This window comes from Diabrotica virgifera, chromosome 8, assembly GCF_917563875.1.
Source record: "Diabrotica virgifera virgifera chromosome 8, PGI_DIABVI_V3a".
Lineage (NCBI taxonomy): Eukaryota > Metazoa > Arthropoda > Insecta > Coleoptera > Chrysomelidae > Diabrotica > Diabrotica virgifera.
Genome location: NC_065450.1, coordinates 63997001 through 64015774, shown reverse-complemented (window position 1 = coordinate 64015774; position 18774 = coordinate 63997001). Strand labels below are relative to the sequence as shown.

At 33.1% G+C, this 18774-nt stretch overlaps 1 protein-coding gene across 1 annotated transcript; it reads right to left on the bottom strand.

The window, feature by feature from the left end:
- Positions 1 to 218: 218 nt before the first annotated feature.
- On the bottom strand, positions 219 to 8897 carry LOC126890608 (beta-1,3-glucan-binding protein-like). The gene is made up of 4 exons (XM_050659688.1): positions 8624 to 8897; positions 6074 to 6213; positions 4436 to 4599; positions 219 to 890 (listed from the first exon to the last, which is right to left on the bottom strand). The coding sequence occupies exons 1-4, from the start codon at positions 8825 to 8827 to the stop codon at positions 274 to 276; spliced, it is 1125 nt and encodes a 374-aa protein (XP_050515645.1). The 5' UTR covers positions 8828 to 8897; the 3' UTR covers positions 219 to 273.
- Between the last annotated feature and the right edge of the window lie 9877 nt (positions 8898 to 18774).

Here is an 18774-nt window from a genome sequence, read left to right as displayed (position 1 = left end):
CTAGTTCGTTGCTGTATTTCTCCAAATATTTGTTGTTGTGTTGTCCAATCCAGCACTTAGTTTCGCTTTATTTATTTTTTCCTTTAAGTGTTGGTATATTTCTGTTTAGGGTTCATTCTTCGTTCATCTTCTGTAGCATATTTTATAGCTCATTCTGATATAGTGTTCGAATACTAAATTGTATGTATGTATTACTAATGAGATTTTAAAAAAGTACATAAAACAACAGGTTTTTATTCAATTTTTTTATAAATTTTATTTATTTTTAAATAATTACAGAGCCCAAACTCTTACGTAGTCAACTTTAAGGTGTGAGTCATCTGAATTTAAATTCCAAGTTGGTTTCCATTTTTGATTAGCTTGCCAGAATTTTGTCATACCCTGACGGTAAGGTTCAGTGCTAGTCCAGGGTTTCTTATAAGCTTTATTGTTAAACTCATCGTTGAAATAAGCTCCTCCAACAGCCAAATTAATCAGTAAGTGGAACTCTTGGTCAAAGGGAGCCATTCTACTTCCACGAGACCATGGGTTTGGCAATCCAGACGGTCCAAGATCGCCGTATTGCCAAAAGCCGCCAGATGGGGGTGTAATTGTACCAAGTTCTTGATCATCGCAAGAAAATTTGATATGTTCAGGCGTCCATTCCACTTGGTATCTGTGATAAGCGTTATCCCAACCACCGTTCCAATTCTTCTTTTCCCAGTGAGTCTTCATAAATTTGTTGAATTTTGGATTAGGTCCCCAATGTAGAGTAGATGCTTCTAATTGAGTTCCAACGTTTTGTCCACTGGGATCATAATACTGACGGTTTCCTCTACTTTCCATGATGTCGATTTCTCCAGATGCTGGCCAACTTCCATAAACCCATTTACTTGGTAACATCCAGATAGCTAAAATATATAATAATAATTTAAAACAAAACTTATATGCCATTTTTATAATTTCTTAAAAAATTAAATGAGAAAATCGGAAAACACCCAGCAGATCCGTCTGTCTGGCTTTTGTAGATCTTAAGAAGGCCTATGACTCAATATTTAGAACCAAGCTATTGGAAACAATGAAAGACATCGAATTTCCAAGAATATTAATAAAAGAAGTAGAAGTAGCCTATAACAATAATAAAGTAGCTATCAAAACGGACAGGTACCGTAAAATGGGGTGAATAGAAACAGTGGTGTGAGTAGGAACCAAACTTCACTAGACAACTACAATAATCTTCCTATAGTTATACAGGGTGTTTCATTGGGAAACGGAAATACTTTAATGGTGAATGGAGGTCACCGAGCCGATTCTAGATATACTACATTTTTTGCCCTACCCAATTTAATAACCGAGTTACAGAGTGTTTTATCGATTTTGCCCATTTCTTTCCTAAGCTATAACTTTAGAACCACCCTGTATATTTTTTTTGATATTTGGTGCACATATGTCTCATTAAAAACCCAAACGACCGACATACTAACCATAAGAAAAATCCAGGTCCGGATTAACAAAAAATTATAAAGTAATTGTGACCTTAAAACAACACCCTGTATATTCAAATTTTGAAAATCTGTTTGCATATTTAAAAAGGGCACAAAAAAATAAGTTTAATGGTTCGCTTCAATTTTTTGGCCAGACAATTTTATGACTTTAATTTTGAAATAATATTGAATTTTTTAAGAACTCTGACATTAAAAAGCAGATATTATTAACTTTTAGTTATAAATTATTAAAGTTAATGAATAAATACTCATTTTAAAAATAATCAATACTTATTTACCACATTGGAACCACCCAGTTACTAATGACAAGAAAAATCCAGGTCCGGATTAACAAAAAAATATAAAGTAATTTTGACCTTGAAACAACACCCTGTATATTGAAAATTTGCTTGCGTATTTTAAAAGAGCATCAAAAACTGCGTTAAAAGGTGCATGTCAAATTTTTGCACAGATAATTTAATTACGTCAATTTTGAAATCATATTGATTAATTCTGCCAAGGTCACAAGAAGCTGGCAGAAAAATGAAGAACAATCCCAATGTAATTAGAAAATCGATTCGAAATCTTTTGGAACGAGCAAGGAAATGCATCGAACAAAATGGCGGACATTTTGAGCAACTGTTATAGTTCAAATATTTTTAATTTATGTTAAAGTGTTGAATTGTTTAAACGATTGTTTTTAATAAGATATAGCTGTTCTTTTAATTCTTTACTAAATCATTAAAATATCCCACTTCTCGCGATTCTAATTTTTAATGATGTGCATACAGTTACAAATCCAGAGAATCCATGAAGCCAGCGTAGTAAATAAGTATTAAGTATTTTTAAAATAAGTATTGATTCATTAATATTAAATTATTAAAAGTTAATAATACATACCTGGTTTTTAATCTCAGAGTTCTTTAAAATTTTAATTTAATTTCAAAATTTATGTAATTAAATCAAAGGCGAACAAATTAAAATGAACCTTTAATCACAGTTTTTATGCTCTTTTAAAATGCGCAAACAAATTGTCAAAATTTCAATATACAGGGTGTTGTTTCAAGGTCACAGTTACTTTATATTTTTTTGTGAATCCGGACCTGGATTTTTCTTGTCATTAGTAATTGGGTCGTTCCAATGTGGCAAATAAGTACTGATTATTTTTAAAATGAGTATTTATTCATTAACTTTAATAATTTATAACTAAAAGTTAATAATATCTGCTTTTTAATGTCAGAGTTCTTAAAAAATTCAATATAGGTAACTTCAAAATTAAAGTCATAAAATTGTCTGGCTGAAAAATTGAAGCGAACTATTAAACTTACTACTTTTTTGCGCTCTTTTCAAATAGGCAAACAAATTTTTAAAATTTGAATATACAGGGTGTTGTTTTAAGGTCAGAATTACTTTATAATTTTTTGTTAATCCGGATCTGGATTTTTCTTAAGGTTAGTATGTCGGTCGTTTGGGTTTTGAATGAGACATATGTGTACCAAATATCAAAAAAATATACAGGGTGGTTCTAAAGTTATGGCTTAGGCAATAAATGGGCAAAATCGATAAAACACCCTGTAACTCGGTTATAAAAGTCAGCAGGGCAAAAAATGTAGTATATCGAGAACCGGCTCGGTGACTTCTATTCACCGTTAAAGTATTTCCGTTTCCCAATGAAACACCCTGTATATTACTTTCGTTGGGCTATTTAATTTTTTTCAAGTTGGCTAGCGTGATATGGCTTTAGAAAATTTAGGTTTGTGTTGTTGGCGTCACTAGTTCCTATGTTCTCGGCGTGCAAACAAAGTCGTTAATTTTGAGGATATTTCTCATCCAAAAAAAACTTTCTCAGTAAGTACAAAATGTCTGTCAAAATAGATTGAAGAGTATTGTTTTTTTTTTGTTTATTCTAACCTTTACAACAATATAACATGATGATATTTTGATTTATCTGTTAACTTTTTTTGTTAACAACAATTATTACTGTTCACGTTATGAATTGGAGATATGTGGGGTGGATAGGAACATAATATTTACCGTGTTGCCATTCACTCCACATATTAGAAATTACTTTTTTATCTAATATATACATAGAGTAAGTCTAAACGAAACAATATCTCATCTAACAACAAAATATACATATTATATTGATCCACACAAAGAGAATAGAAAGAACTATGCTTTGCAAAACGTGTTTCTAGCGGTTAGCTATCGTCTCCAATCCAAAACAAACTTCTACCAGGGTTCTCAACCACGCGTGGTATTAATGAATACATTTTTTCCAATTATTATAGGCACTAATTATCAGCATCCGGCTCGACTGACCAAATTTGGATTCCCTAAATTTGAAATAAATATTTATTTAGAATTAAGAACTGCTGACCAAAAAGTTTAGATGTACGCCAAGACGCAACAAGGCCCATGAAGATTATGTGGCGCAAAATAGTTAAGGAATGAAAAACAGGACCAGGCAGGAATGAATCCACAATAGCTAAAGACAAGTTTCCTAGACTATAAAAGAAACTGGTTAATAGTCTTTCAGAGAAAAATGCCAAATTAGAGTTTAAAAAATATTTTTTAATTTCAACAATATATTTTTTCAACAATACACACTTTATATTTATTTGTGTATGTTACTTTACACCTTAGATACTTTTTACCTATTTCTATTGACCCTACAAATGTACGAATAGGAACACAATAGTTTTTAGTACAGGTGTTGCCATTCCCCCCACTTGGGAAAAATAGAAGAAAAAGAAGCATATGAACGTAGAATATCATGGATGCGCAACCTGAGTGAATGGTACGGATCTGCATCAAATGAACTTTTCCGACAGCCGTCTTGAAAGTCCAAATAGCTATAATGATTGCCGACCTCTATCATGGAGATAGCACTTGAAGAAAAAGATAGATTCTTGTAGAAGTTTGGGTGTTTGATTATAATTTTTTCTATTGGTTTAATTTTTTGTACATACCTGGCCACAACCAATCTCCAGAAGGTACTTTAGCGCTGACTTCAACTCTGCCGTATTTAAATGAAAATGAGTCTAAGGTCCTCATACGAGCACTTTTGATGGGATTAACTATAGCATTGGCTGAACCAGTTCTCCTACAACCTTCATTGTCAGAACCAGTACATCTAAAATAAAAAAATATTTTGTTTATTATTTATAGATTTATTTTTGAAGTTATACTTCTTTAGGCGCGAATAAGCAACTGTCAAAAAAGTTTAAAACGTTTAGTTGCTATATCTTCCCACATCATTCAAATGTCTCGCTAGCTAAGTTCTGCGTGCGGTGAGTTCAAAATCTAACAACCTTATAGACGCAGGTTCAATTCCCAATGCAAACTTTTTTTAATTTTTTTTATACATTTTATGATTGTAAGTATATTTATTATATTTTTTTTTCAGAAAATACTTATTTATTTGAAAATTTTGTCAACAATTATTGTTCAGAAATCATTTCTTTGTTTCATTTTTCAATGTGTTTGCGTGTGTTTTATTCTTTTATTTTTTTTTTAATTTTTGGTATTGTTTTAATAACAATTTTTGGAAAGTAGTGAGTATTAAAATTAGTTTGATATTTAAATAAAATATAAATAAACTGTTTAAAGTATATTAATTTCGTTGAAATCATATAGTAGAAATATAACTTCTTACGTGCGTACAAAGTACACACACACATCCTTTTTTGACACTGGTTGAATACACTATTTCTACCACTGACGATGGGAAAATTTCTTCAAAAACATAAACTTCCAATACCTCTTCTGCCAATGTATAGAAAGTAGAGAAAAGCTGAGATTTTTGATGAATGACAATAACAAGTTTACTTTCCTTTTGAATTTACTTAATCTTTTGAATACTCATAATATCTCTTCTTCTTCTTTCTGTAGACATGGCTGTCTATTTTTTCAATGTGCCTTCAGGAAATTGTAATTCTATCGTTTTCGTTATCTTCTCACTGATCGTCTTCCTATTGGGAACTGTCTCTCCCCGTCCTCACTAGCCTATTTGTTGTCATTCGGCTTCTGTGGTCATTCCATTTTACTCTTCTGTTTTTTACCCAGTTATTAATGTTGTTCGCCTTAAATCTAAGTCGTTTATCTGTACTTTTAGCTCAATCCCATAGTGTCTTACCATCGATTTTTCAAAGGGTTTTCATATCTGTTGTTTCTAGCATTCTATTTGTCCTTTCTATATAAGGTCGTGTTTCTGCTGCGTATGTTATTCGTCTGATGACTGTTTTGTAAATTCTGCCTTTCACTTGTTTTCCGATATTTTTATTTCTCCATATTGTTTCATTCAGGCAACCTACGGCTCTGTTTGCTTTATTCACTAGATCTTCCACTTCTGTTTCGAGCTTTCCGCAGCTAGATAACATGATGCCTAGATATTTAAACTCCAGAGCTTGCTCTATTATCTGACCCTCCAGCTCTAATTTACATCTTAGCAGATTTGGTGTTATAACCATGCATTTGATATTTTTTGAAAAAATTAACATGTTAAATTTTCTAGCGGTCATATTAAATTGGTGCACTCCGGACATCGTTGTTGTTTGTAGGTTATGTTGGGCTAGAATTCTAAAAATATTACAATTAAAAATACTTACTTAGCTCCCAAGTCAATAGTACCGGAATATAAGAATTTTTCACCATATTCATCTGCGACAAAAGTGGGTTTGATGTGTAATTGGCCGTTGGAGGTATAGCTGTTACGTCTATCATCCGTATACCATTCAAATTCGTTGTTCTAAAAAGAAAAATATTCGTTAAAAAGTACAAAAATACAGACGGAAACCGCAGATATAGTTAAGAGAAATAAGGAAAAAATATCCTGTTGGTGACACAACCCCCTCCAGGCCGAAACCAAATTTTTTGAGTAGAATGGACATCTATAATAATAACCTATATATTTTCTGCAGCCGATTTTGATGATATACATAGTTATAAACAAATGAAGATCAAAAACGGTAAATTTTCAATTTTTTCGTCTATTAACAAAAAGTTAAGCATTTTAAACAAATTTGAGAGTAAGAAACTCATAAATCGTATAAAAAACTTCAATATGGCATTCGCTGAATATGTCTATCCTTATTGGTTGCTTAGAAAATGGCAAAATAAATCAAAAATTTTGAGTATTTATAAATATTCATAAATCATGCAAAAATTACCATAGAACCTTCTTTTTACACGGAATGCTGAAACTTCTGGTGCTTAAATCATACACTAAATTTCAAAGCAATTAGTCAAATAGTTTAAAAATTATTTAAATTGTTTTTCCCAAATTAATTTTTTTTGCAACACTATAAGTCAGAAAATGATGAAGTTACAGTAATACTTTGGAGAGTTTATGAAAGAAGAAAATTTACACTATAAATTTAATTAAAAAAAGTGACAAAAAAATAATTCTAAATATTGCAAAATTATTTTGCAAGGACATGTGAATTAAAAAAACGGGGGGGGGGGCTAACTTCGTCCCTAATTGTCCTATGTTTTCTTTCTAAATGTGTATAAAAATTCAGTCTTTCTAAATATGAAAATATAATTTTTCTACGGGTAACGGTTAAAAAGTTATTCTAATTGTTTTTAAGTAAGCAAAAAATCGACATGTTTTTGCAAAATAATTTTACACTGTTTAAAATTATTTTTTGTAATTTTTTTAGTCGTTAATAGTATGAATGTTCTTCTTTCATAACTCTCTACTGTTACTCTAACCTCATAATTTTCTGACTTATAGTGTTGCAAAAAAAATGAAATTGGGATAAACAAATTAAATAACTTTTAAACTATTTGACCAATTGCTTTAAAATTTAAAGTCTAATTTAAGCACAATAAGAAGTCTCAGCATTCCGTGTGATAAGAAGGTTATAACTTAATTTTTACATAAGTTATGAACATTTATAAAATCTCAAAATTTATGCCTTATTTTGCAATTTTCTAAGCAACAAATAAGGATAGACTTATTCGGCGAACGCCATATTGAAGTTTTTTATATGATTTATGAGTTTCTTATTCTGAAATTTGTTTAGAATGAACGATCAAATTGAACGAGGAATTCAAAAATGATTGTTAATTTGAAATATGTCAGTGGCGTACTATCTTTTTTTTCTTTGAAAATTCAGACCAGTACTCCTATGCGCGCCAATGATAAATATCAAATCCTCAATTGTATAATATCAAAACATGCACAATAACTACCTCTTAAAACCCGCCAAGTTTTATTACAATGTTGCCAGTAGTTTCGGCAAAATCGTAAAAAATGTGTAAAATTTTGTTTTCTTCAACGCCCTGTATCTTGAAAATGGATGGCGTTACAAAAAATTTTTATTAAGCAAACCCCAATTATTTTTCAGTTTTTTACCGATTCTAGTGACGGGGTTACCTTTTTTAAAATATGTATAAATTTGTATCAAAAAACGAAAAAAAAAACCGAAAAAATTCGGTTTTTTATTGTGAAAGGTGCTTTTCACCAATTTTAAATACTTTCTTTAGACAGTACAGAAATATTTGAGCTAATATGTAACTTTCTTTTTAAAGTTGGATATATTATTTAAAAACCAATAACCTTTACTACCATTCTGTGGCTAAAGGACTAGCTTCCAAGCCAACTCTTCAAACACACACACACCAATTTTAAAAATTTAAAAAAATTCAGGGTGAAACATTATGCAAAAATACACGTTACATATTTTTCTCGTGAAAAGGAATGTCTTAGTTATTTTTTATACTCATTTAAAATTTTAAAATCATTCTAAAATTTAAATTTCTCGCAAAGAATTAAAAACAAAATTTTTTTCGGACAGAACTTTTTAAAGCTTATAACTTTTTTATTTAAAGTTTTTCGCTGGTTCTCGATGCGGCTGAGATAAAAAATATAAACATAAAAACCCTAATTAGGCTCTAGGTGAGTTACATGGCCACCTAGGGGGCTAAAAATTTCAGAAAGTGAGTTTCACTATATATGCTAAACGGTGACCTATATGGAATTCGAATCGAGCTGGGGGCAGTTTTCACCATCTTACCCGGCTAGGCCTTTTTATTAATAAATCAATAAATCCCAAATTTTAAGATTTATCAAATGGTACGAATTTAAAATTTCGTAGTTATAAGCAGTAAAACATAAGTTGGGCAGCAAATAATTTATAATCATTAATACTTACTCCACCACCAGATAAGGTTTGCTCATGGTGCCATTTGGATGTGTCCAAAAAATTGAAGTTATCTTCAAAGATCAGTTGTCCAGAACAGAGACTCTTGTTCTTGGGTGCGTGTAAACCACTTGCAGTTGTTATCGAATTTTTAAGACATACGGAATGTACACCGTTAAAAAGTATCGCGGAAAACGCGAACAGTATCAAAATCATCTTATCTGCCGATTTTTTTTTTGGTGGACTATGTTAAGACAATCTCCTAGCTAACGCTTATATACAATCGAGATCACCGAAATCTTGATTGATTGGGAATTCTTTAGGGGGGACCAATTATTCAAAAAGTTATCTCAAGTAGATTATTGGATTAACCGGTACGCACGTGTAAAATTTTATCAAATAATATAATTTTGTTGCGGTTTGTAAAAAATTGACATATATAGGAAATTTTAAACTGTCTGAGAAGGAATATATAAAATTTATAAATTGTAAATATGCGGAATAATAGACTTATTTCTTACGATGTTTACTATTGACGATTCAGAAAAGTTTATGAAATCTTTAAAAGCTGTTGTAACTTGGAATACGTCAAGTTATAAAATATAATTTAGTATATTCATGTATAAACTTTTAAGTGTCCTTCCTAAGTGTAAACTGGGAAACCTGACAGAATTTAAAATGCATTTTCAAGATTTTAAGTACCAATGATAAAAATGACAATGGCGAAGATGGTATCAGCAGTAAAAATTCAAAACTACTCGTCAACCCCATTTTAGTGATTTTGATTATAGTTACTTTTGAGTATTCGTTACAAATCCTTACTTTTGTATAAAGTAATCATTTACAGTATTCGTTACTTTGATTACTTTTGTATTTGAGTACCGCTAATCATACGAAAATCGTATTTCTCAGTAGGTAGGTATTTTGTATAGGTATTCCGATATAACAAGTAATCATTTACAGTATTCGTTACTTTGATTACTATGATTACTATGATTACTTTTGTTACTTTTCCATTTGAGTACCGGTAATCATATCGAAAATCGTATTTCTCAGTAGGTAGGTATTTTGTATAGATATTCCGATAAAACAAGTAATACAAGTAATCATTTACAGTATTTGTTACTTTGATTACTATGATTATTATGATTACTTTAGTTACTTTTGCATTTGAGTACCGGTAATCATATCGAAAATCGTATTTCTCAGTAGGTAGTTATTTTGTATAGGTATTCCGATATAACAAGTAATCATTTACAGCATTCGTTACTTTGATTACTATGATTACTTTTGTTACTTTTGTATTTGAGTACCGGTAATCATATCGAAAATCGTATTTCTCAGTAGGTAGGTTGTAGATACAATGGTCGTTAGTCGCACTAATACGATTGGTACGAAGTAACGAAGTAATCAGAGTAATCAAAGTAGATAAAATAGTCGTTACTCGCTCTGATACGATTGGTACGAAGTAATCAGAGTAATCAAAGTAGATACAATAGTCGTTACTCGCTCTGATACGATTGGTACGAAGTAACGAAGTAATCAGAGTAATCAGAGTAATCAAAGTAACGATTTGCCTCTCTGTATAGTAATCGTTACTTTCGGTATTCGTAAGTAACGAGTACTTTGTAACGAATAGTTACTTTTTCAACATCACTACCCCATTTGAAATACATTATGGCAGGAAGATGCGCTGGCGTGTCAGCTTTTTAATGTAGCCTTAGAAAAAATCGTACGAGACGATAATTTATATAGCAGGGAACAATATTTAATAGATCAGTCCAAATTCTAGCATATGCAGACGACATGGACAGTGAACATTATAACAAGAACCAGGGCGAGAACTGAGGAAATCCTAACCGAGCTAGTAGCAGCAGCAGAACGAATGGGGTTACATATAAATCAAAATAAAACCAAATTCATGGCGACTAACACAAACACAAGATGACGCAGATCTAATCATCAATGACCAAAACTTCGAAGCGGTCAAAAAGTTCATATATCTAGGTACATCGGTTAACACTAATAATAACACATCACGGGAAATAAAAAGGCGAATAATAATTGCAAACAGGTGTTATCATGGTCTATCAAAGTACTTAGCTAACAAACGTCTGTCTCAAAAACTCGTATAAGGATGTATAGAACATTGATAGTCCCCGTTCTCACATATGGATAAGAGGCATAGACGCTACCTAAAACAGATGAATCCGCTCTATCGATTTTTGAAAGAAAGGTGCAACGCAAGATATTCGGAGCGGTCTGTGAGAACGGAATATGGAGGCGTAGATATAACTTTCAACTGCAGAATATCTACAAGCATACGTTTGGTGGAAAAGATATTAAATACAAGCTATACGCTCCCGAGGAAGCTGAAGCTGTTTTCACTTGAAGATCCTTTTTGTGGGGGATCATCCCATTCTGAGTATGGCTTTACAGTTGCTGGTGTGACTTCGCTGTTTCCACTACCTTTCTCCATTCTTCTCTCTCTCTCTCTGATTTTCCTTCCTATATTTTTAATTTCCATACTTCTTAAGTCTTCTTCCACTTGTTGTCTCCATCTGAGTTTAGGCCTGCCTCTGGTTCTTGTACCTGGTGGTATCCATTCGGTTATAACTCTTAACGGATCGTTCTTCTCTCTTCTCATTATGTGTCCATACCAACTAATTCTCTGTGCTTTTATTCCTCTAACTATGTTCTCTTGACCCATCCATTCTTGTATTTCGTGGTTCATCCATTGCCTTGCATCCTCTTCGTTTTCCCTCTTTGGTCCCAGAATTTTTCTCATAATTTTTCTCTCAAAAATTTTCAGCTGCTCTTCTTCTCTTGCTGTTAATGTGAATGTCTCCAAAGCATATAGCACTATTGGTCTTATGGTCGTTTTGTAGATTTTCATTTTTGTATTTCGGCTTATCTTCTTATCTTTGAAAATTTTTTTTATTTCCGTAGAATGCTTTGTTTCCTGCTTGAATTCTTCTTTTCATATCTACACTTTCATTTCTTCTGTTGACTAATACTCCCAAATATTTGAATGTTTCAACCTCTTCGAAGCTGTGTGCGTCTATTTTCATTTCTGTCAGTTGCGTCTTCTTTTTTTACTTACATTCATGTATTTTGTTTTATTTTCATTTATTTCCAGTCCTCTCAGTTTGGATTCGTTTTCTATTTCTTGGAAGGTTTTCTTTAATGCCCTTTTATCTGTTGCTACTATGGTTATATCGTCCGTATATCGAATTATTTGTACTGTATTTTTATTTACAGTTCCTGCGTTTGACAACTTTTTCATTATCTTGTCTAATGATAGAATAAATAGTACCGTTGAGAGCGCATCTCCTTGTCTTACTCCATTTTTTATTTTTATTATTTCTGTTCTCTCTCTTCCGGTGTCTATTGTTGCTTGGAAATCTCTCATTGTCATTTCTATCATTCTTATAATTTTATTGGGTATTTTGCTCTCTTGTAAGTCTTGGATCATGTTTCTTCTACTTAGTTTGTCAAAAGCCTGTTTAAAGTCTAGGAAAAGTATATGTGCTTCTCCGTCGTACTCGTATGTTTTCTCTATCGCTTGTTTTAGTGTATGGATAGCATCTATCGTTGATCTTCCTTTTCTGAAACCGTACTGGTAGTCTCCTATGGTTTGTTCTGTGTATATTGTTAGTCTGTCTCTAATTATACCAGTCATTACTTTATATGTTACATTCAGTAAATTAATTGCTCGGTAGTTTTTACATATCCTGTGATCTCCTTGTTTTGGTATTGTCACAATAATTCCTTTCTTCCGTTCTTCGGGCATTGTTTTCTTATTCCATATATTCTGTATTAGTTCATAAATATTTCTGTATAGTGCCTCACCCCCATATTTTATAAGTTCTGCACATATTCCTTCGTCTCCCGCTGTTTTCCCGTTTTTCAGTTTGCATATTTTCTCTTTTACTTCTGTATAGGTCAATTCTTCTTCTTCACCTTGTTCCAGGTTCACTATTGTTTCTCTTTCTTCTTCTATATCCGTTTCTTGATACATTTCTTCGAAATACTTCTGCCATGTTTCTGCTTCTATGGCTACATTAGCTGTCCGTTTTCTAGTACCTAGCTTTAAGTATTGGTACAGTGGTTTTGAATTGTGTCTCTTATTTTCTGTTTCGATTTCGTTCATAATTTCGTCTACTTTTTTTATTTTTCTTTGATTTAAACAATTTCTTTGTCTTTTTCCTTTGATCTTGGTATTTTTCTCGTTCCTCCTCTTTGCCTGTGCTTAGCCATTTCAATCTTGTTTTATTCTTTCCGTCCACTGCTAGTTTGCACTCTTCGTCAAACCAATTGTTTCTTCTTTGTTTTTGCATTTTTCCAACCACTTTCTCTGCTGCTTTGTTTATTCCTTGTTTGATTTTTATCCACTGCTCCTCCATTTCTTGTTCTTCCTTGAACTGCATCTCTGCATTTACTTCTTTTACAAATCTTCTTTTTACTCCTTTATCTTTCTATTTATCTACATCCCATCTTCCCTTTTATACATTTTTCAATCACTAGCATATCGTCCGAATCGATGTTGGCCCCTCTGTGAGATCTCACGTCATTTATCGACTGTTTGTGTGACTTTTTAATAAGTACATGGTCTATTTGATTCCCCTCCAGACTGCCTGGTCTCATCCATGTTATCTTGTGTATGTTTTTGTGTTTATATGTCGTGCTACTTATGTCCATGTTTAATGCCGCTGCTAAATTACATAATCTTTCTCCATTATTGTTTGTTGTGCTATGTAATGAGTTTTTCCCTGCAACCTCCCTAAAGCCTTTTTACTTTACCTATTTATGCGTTGAAATCCCCTATACTAATTAATATATCTTCTCCCGGGATTTTTTCGGCGTTTTCTTCTAGTATTTCATAGAACTGTTGTTTTATTAAGTCGTCACTCTTTTCTGTGGGTGCATAGACATTTATTATGGACAACTTGTTCGGTTTGCTCTTTACTCTTATATATGATATTCTTTGACTTATGGGTTTAAATTCCATAACTTTATGCCTAATTTCCCCTTACACCATAAAATCAGTTCCTCCATATCCTTGTTTTTCTTCTCCAGCATACCATACTGTATAATTTTCTGTTTCGATTTTTCCATGTCCCCCCCACCTGGTTTCCTGGATTCCTGCAATATCTATATTGTATTGTTTCAACTGTGTCGCTAGCTCTTCCATTTTTCCTTCTTCTAGCTGTGTCCTGACGTTCCATGTTCCAAAAACTCGTATAAGGATGTATAGAACATTGATAGTCCCCGTTCTCACATATGGATAAGAGGCATAGATGCTACCTAAAACAGATGAATCCGCTCTATCGATTTTTGAAAGAAAGGTGCTACGCAAGATATTCGGAGCGGTCTGTGAGAACGGAACATGGAGGCGTAGATATAACTTTTAACTGCAGAATATCTACAAGCATACGTTTGGTGGAAAAGATATTACCACTATAATTAAGCGAAACCGCCTGAAGTGGACAGGACATGTAGCCCGGGCCCCTGAATCGAACATAATAAAAAAGATTCTAACAGCGCAACCCGTGGGAATGAGAAGACGGGGTAGACCAAAGCTGAGGTTGATGGACGGGGTAATAAAAGATGCCGAGAAGATCGGAGTCGGCAACTGGAAAATGCAAGCAAGGGATAGAACAGAATGGCGTAGAAAGCTTGAGAAGGTCGAGGCCCTCTAAGGGCTGTAGCACCAAGATAATGATGATGATGATGATGATGATGATGATGATGATGATGATGATGATGATGATGATGAAGTACCAGTACAACTAAGGTTCTGAAATCGTTTTCTGTTGTGACATGTCATTGTGTTTATGTGGAATAAGCCACATTTGATTGAAATGACAATTACATTTTTAACTAAAAAAATTTTTACGTTTGGATTTTCACTCCGAAAATCGTTTAAAAAATTATTTAAGAATTGTATTCGAGATGTGATGTTCCAGACTCATATTAAGAGTTTCGTGGATGGATAGTGTGACTAATGTTGAGGTCCTACGTAGAATAGGCAAAGAATGCGAGATAATTAACACCATAAAAGAGCGCAAAGAATATCTTGGCCGTTATGAAGAATGAAGAGAGATATGGCTTGTTGCAACTCATTTTTCAGGTCAAGGCATGTGGAAAGAAAGGACCAGGGGGAGGAAGAATACCTTGGATTTAAAACCCGAGAAAGTGGTTTAATACATCGACAACCGAACTATTCAGAAAAGCAGCAAGCAAAGTTAGGAGAGCCATACTGATCACCAGCATCCGGAACGGTCAGCCACAGTGAGAAGAAGAAGAATAGGGACCTTGCATAAATTTTTATATATTAAAATGATATTAAAAAACATAAGGTTACATGATCTTAAAACGCTTGCATGCGAAAAAAAAACAAATATTTTTAACCCGTACGCTAATTACGACGCTTTGAAAATGCTATAGAATTCAAATATCTTAGGAGGCTCTTTAACGTCCTTCTATTGGTTCGACGTCACGGGCCACCGTCAACCGGCTAGCTAGTCGGAAACAACGCGATTAGGGTAGGTATCACGGGTATATTATATTTTAATCGTCTTTAATGGAAAATTCCTAGGTATTATTTATGTTCATCTTATATATTGTAATAAGTAGTTCTCCAATCAGGTTAGTTTTAAACTGAAATTGATAAAGTTGAGTGCTACTTTGTAAAGAGTTTAAAACGCATAATATGACGGACGAGGGTTTTTCAAAAGGTCAATCCGACTAACTTACCTACCGTTGATGTCTTCATCGTGGCAACTTTTATAAAAAGTAGTGAAAGCTATTCTATTGGAGAAATGCGAGGTGTCAAGGCAAATAAGTAAGAGTTATTAATAAGCATGTTTAAAACGTTTATAACAATAGTTTGGTACCATTATGTTATAGTATACGGTTTACCCCGTGGGTTTGATCTACCTACCTCTAATCGAAGGATTTCGTATATACTGGAAAAGATTACGGTGTAATTTGCATTATAATAAAGATTATATTTTATTGTAATGTTTATTAGTACCTGGTGGAGCCTTTTAATATTGTGTTCAAAGCCTTCTGAGAAAAGATTATGGTGATTAGCAGACGTACCGATAGAACGTGTACATAGCCAACAAAATCCTTCTTTACAAAGTTAATAATACGCATAAACAAGAAGAATCATTATTGTAATTTTACGAGTTAATATCTTTATCATCTCAGCTTATACTTACACCGCATCCCTCGGTAGACCGCAAGCTATAGTAGAAACCCGACTGTAGACCGCATACTATAGTAGCACCAATACTTTTTAGTTACTCTTACTTTTATTACTAAAAGTTTTGTTTATTTTTAAGTTACTTGTTTCTTCTTTGTTCTTCAACACAAGAAACGACAAAAGTAATTTCATAAAAAAGAACTTTTTGATACATGTCAACAGAGATAAAATGTTAATATTTTGCCTGTCACAGAAAAAATCATTTTTGCCACAGAGTAAAACAAGATATTTCAACTATATTATTTATCTATGGGCAAACTACATTAAATGCAATAGCCCACCCCGAACGGGCCAACGATACGAGTGGCCTGTGACGTCAGACCCCAGATCTCGCTTTTGAAGTTGTTTAAAACGGAAATTTTAGGCGCGAAACTTTGATTAGATGTTGTACGTACACTATTCATTGTTAAGACGTAATATTTTGAATATAACATTTTAAAACATAAATTAACAATTTTATGCAAAAAATTTTTTAGTGCAAGTTCCCTATTGTATTAAAAAAGATGTATGACCGCCAAGTTGTTGAAGAGGTTCTGTCTTTTCAAAATTTAGGTTGTAGGCCTAAGCTTAAAATCAACAGTGGTTTCAGCAGGATAAGTTAAGCTGTCACACTGCCAGAGAGTCTCTTCGAATACTGTGTGATCATTTTTGGAACTTCCACTCACCAGAACTAATGCCACCAGATGCGTACACATGGGGAATGCTGAAGGGGTCACCGTTTGCCATTTCGGAATCAAGGACTAAAATTACAAGATTTTTCCGTGCCAGAGGCAGTGGCGGGTCTAGAAATTTCCCTTGGGAGGGGAAATTTGCTTTAGGGGGGACTTAGGGGGGAACATTTTCCCTTGGGGGAACTTCCAATGAAAAAACAACCAAAAGACATAAAAAAGATAAACTCAGATTACATAAAAGACATAGATAATAACTTATAGGTATTAAGTTCCCTTAATTTTTCTAACTAGCGTGTTTATTGGGTTGAATTTGTCTTTCTGTGGTTTCGGTTTCATGTGAGCAAATATATTTTTATGTTTGAACAATTTTTTTTCTTTAATTTTGGACCTTGGTAGGGTGGACATTTCCTCATTTTCCCTCCCCGTAGATCCGTGTCACGAGGTTTTTTCCTGGTTTTCCCTTGTGATTTACTATGGAATCTCTAACGCGAGAATTTTACTATAACCGTTGCATTTGGTTGTATTTTTAAAGACATATCAGATGCTATGATTTTTTATTTTTTTTTGTGGCGGATATTCTTAAGTTGGGGTTGATTTCATGTAATCGAATGAATTCTCTTTCAGTAAAGTCGACCCAGGAACGCAACTCATAAATATTGGCAATATCACTTTAAAGTCTTCTACTTTATAATGTATAATATATATCTGAATTGCCGATATAAATGAGTCAGATTAAATAAATTTTACAAGAATTTTTTACTAAGCAATTTTGTTTAATTTAGTAGTACATATTTTGTATTTTGACAACGACACCCGATTTGGGCGCCGAAACGTTAATAAAATTATTTTTTTCAATTTAATTGTGGCTTATTTCCCATCTAAATAGTTAATTATAAAAAGTCACAAGGAAATAGCTTCAGATCAACATTATGGTAAGGGAGCAAAGTATGCTAAATGTGCAGTCACTCGAGCGCTTTGGGGACCTATTGGGTTGTAAAGAATAGGTCCTAAAACCAAAAAAAGTTAAGTAAAATTTTCCATTTTAGTGGGCGCTTGCCATTTTTTAATTTAATTTTCCATTTCCAACAATGGTTTTTTTCCGATTACAGCGACATCTGTCCATAATTCGAAAAAATGTTTCGAATAAAAGTTACTTATTTTTACGTAAGGAATCCAAATCTGCAATAAAAAATGAGGGTTCCTTTCTAAGATTTTAAAGTAACCCCCCCCCCACATCCATGGGGGGTCGTGTTTGGTGCCATTCGACAGATTTTTCAAAAATATTGAATAAGTGTATTTTTCAGTTTTTCGATCTGATGTTCATTTCGCAAAATATCGCGGGATTCGTATTTAAAATATTAAATTTACCCCCACCCCTCTCCATGGAAAGTCATGTTTGGTATCATTCGATAGATTTTTAAAAAATATTGAGCACATATTTTCTAGTTTTTCGATCTGTTATTCATTTCGCGAAATATTCGCTTTTTTCTTGTGAAATTTTGGGACTCACCCATTTCCTTACGCCCGGCTCAAATCGTCAGATTTTTGAAATATACACTCTTTTGCATGTACTTAACTTACCTTATCTTAATCTGACAATTTCGAGTTTTTTTAAGGATATATTTTTTTTTTCGGGCTCCCCTTAACGAACTCCCCTGTGTTAAGAGCCAATATATGGTAGAGGTACATCTGCAGGGTACCAGGTTTCTCACCATATGCTAATCTGACGCGCTCGAGTGACTGCAAAAATCCCCGCTTGGGCTCCCCTACCATTAATAAAGTTCCTTCTCCCTTGCCTATAGAAATAATTGAGATTCAGATTTAGACCCATTTAAAACAAAAATTTGGTAATTTTTGTAGGTAGATTCGAATTTTATAAATATTTGTATTTTCGATGCCAAGAAATAAAAAAATAATCCTCTCAATATTTGGAAATACCTATAAGTGGTGAACAATAATTATTTTCGTTGAGGAAAGGAAACAAATCTTCGGTAAGATCACGATTAACGGACGCACACTTTTGGACGTAGTTTAAAATGTTATTTCCGCCGATAAATTCTCACCACAGATTAATACACAACTTGAAATAGTCCAGGGCGCATCTGTTTTGAGATGGACGTTGAGAGGTGACTCAAATTTCTTTGCAGAAATTGCTTGAAAATAAATCAAATAATAATATTTGAGTTATCCTCCCTCTCAAAAAGGTCCGGAACATTGTT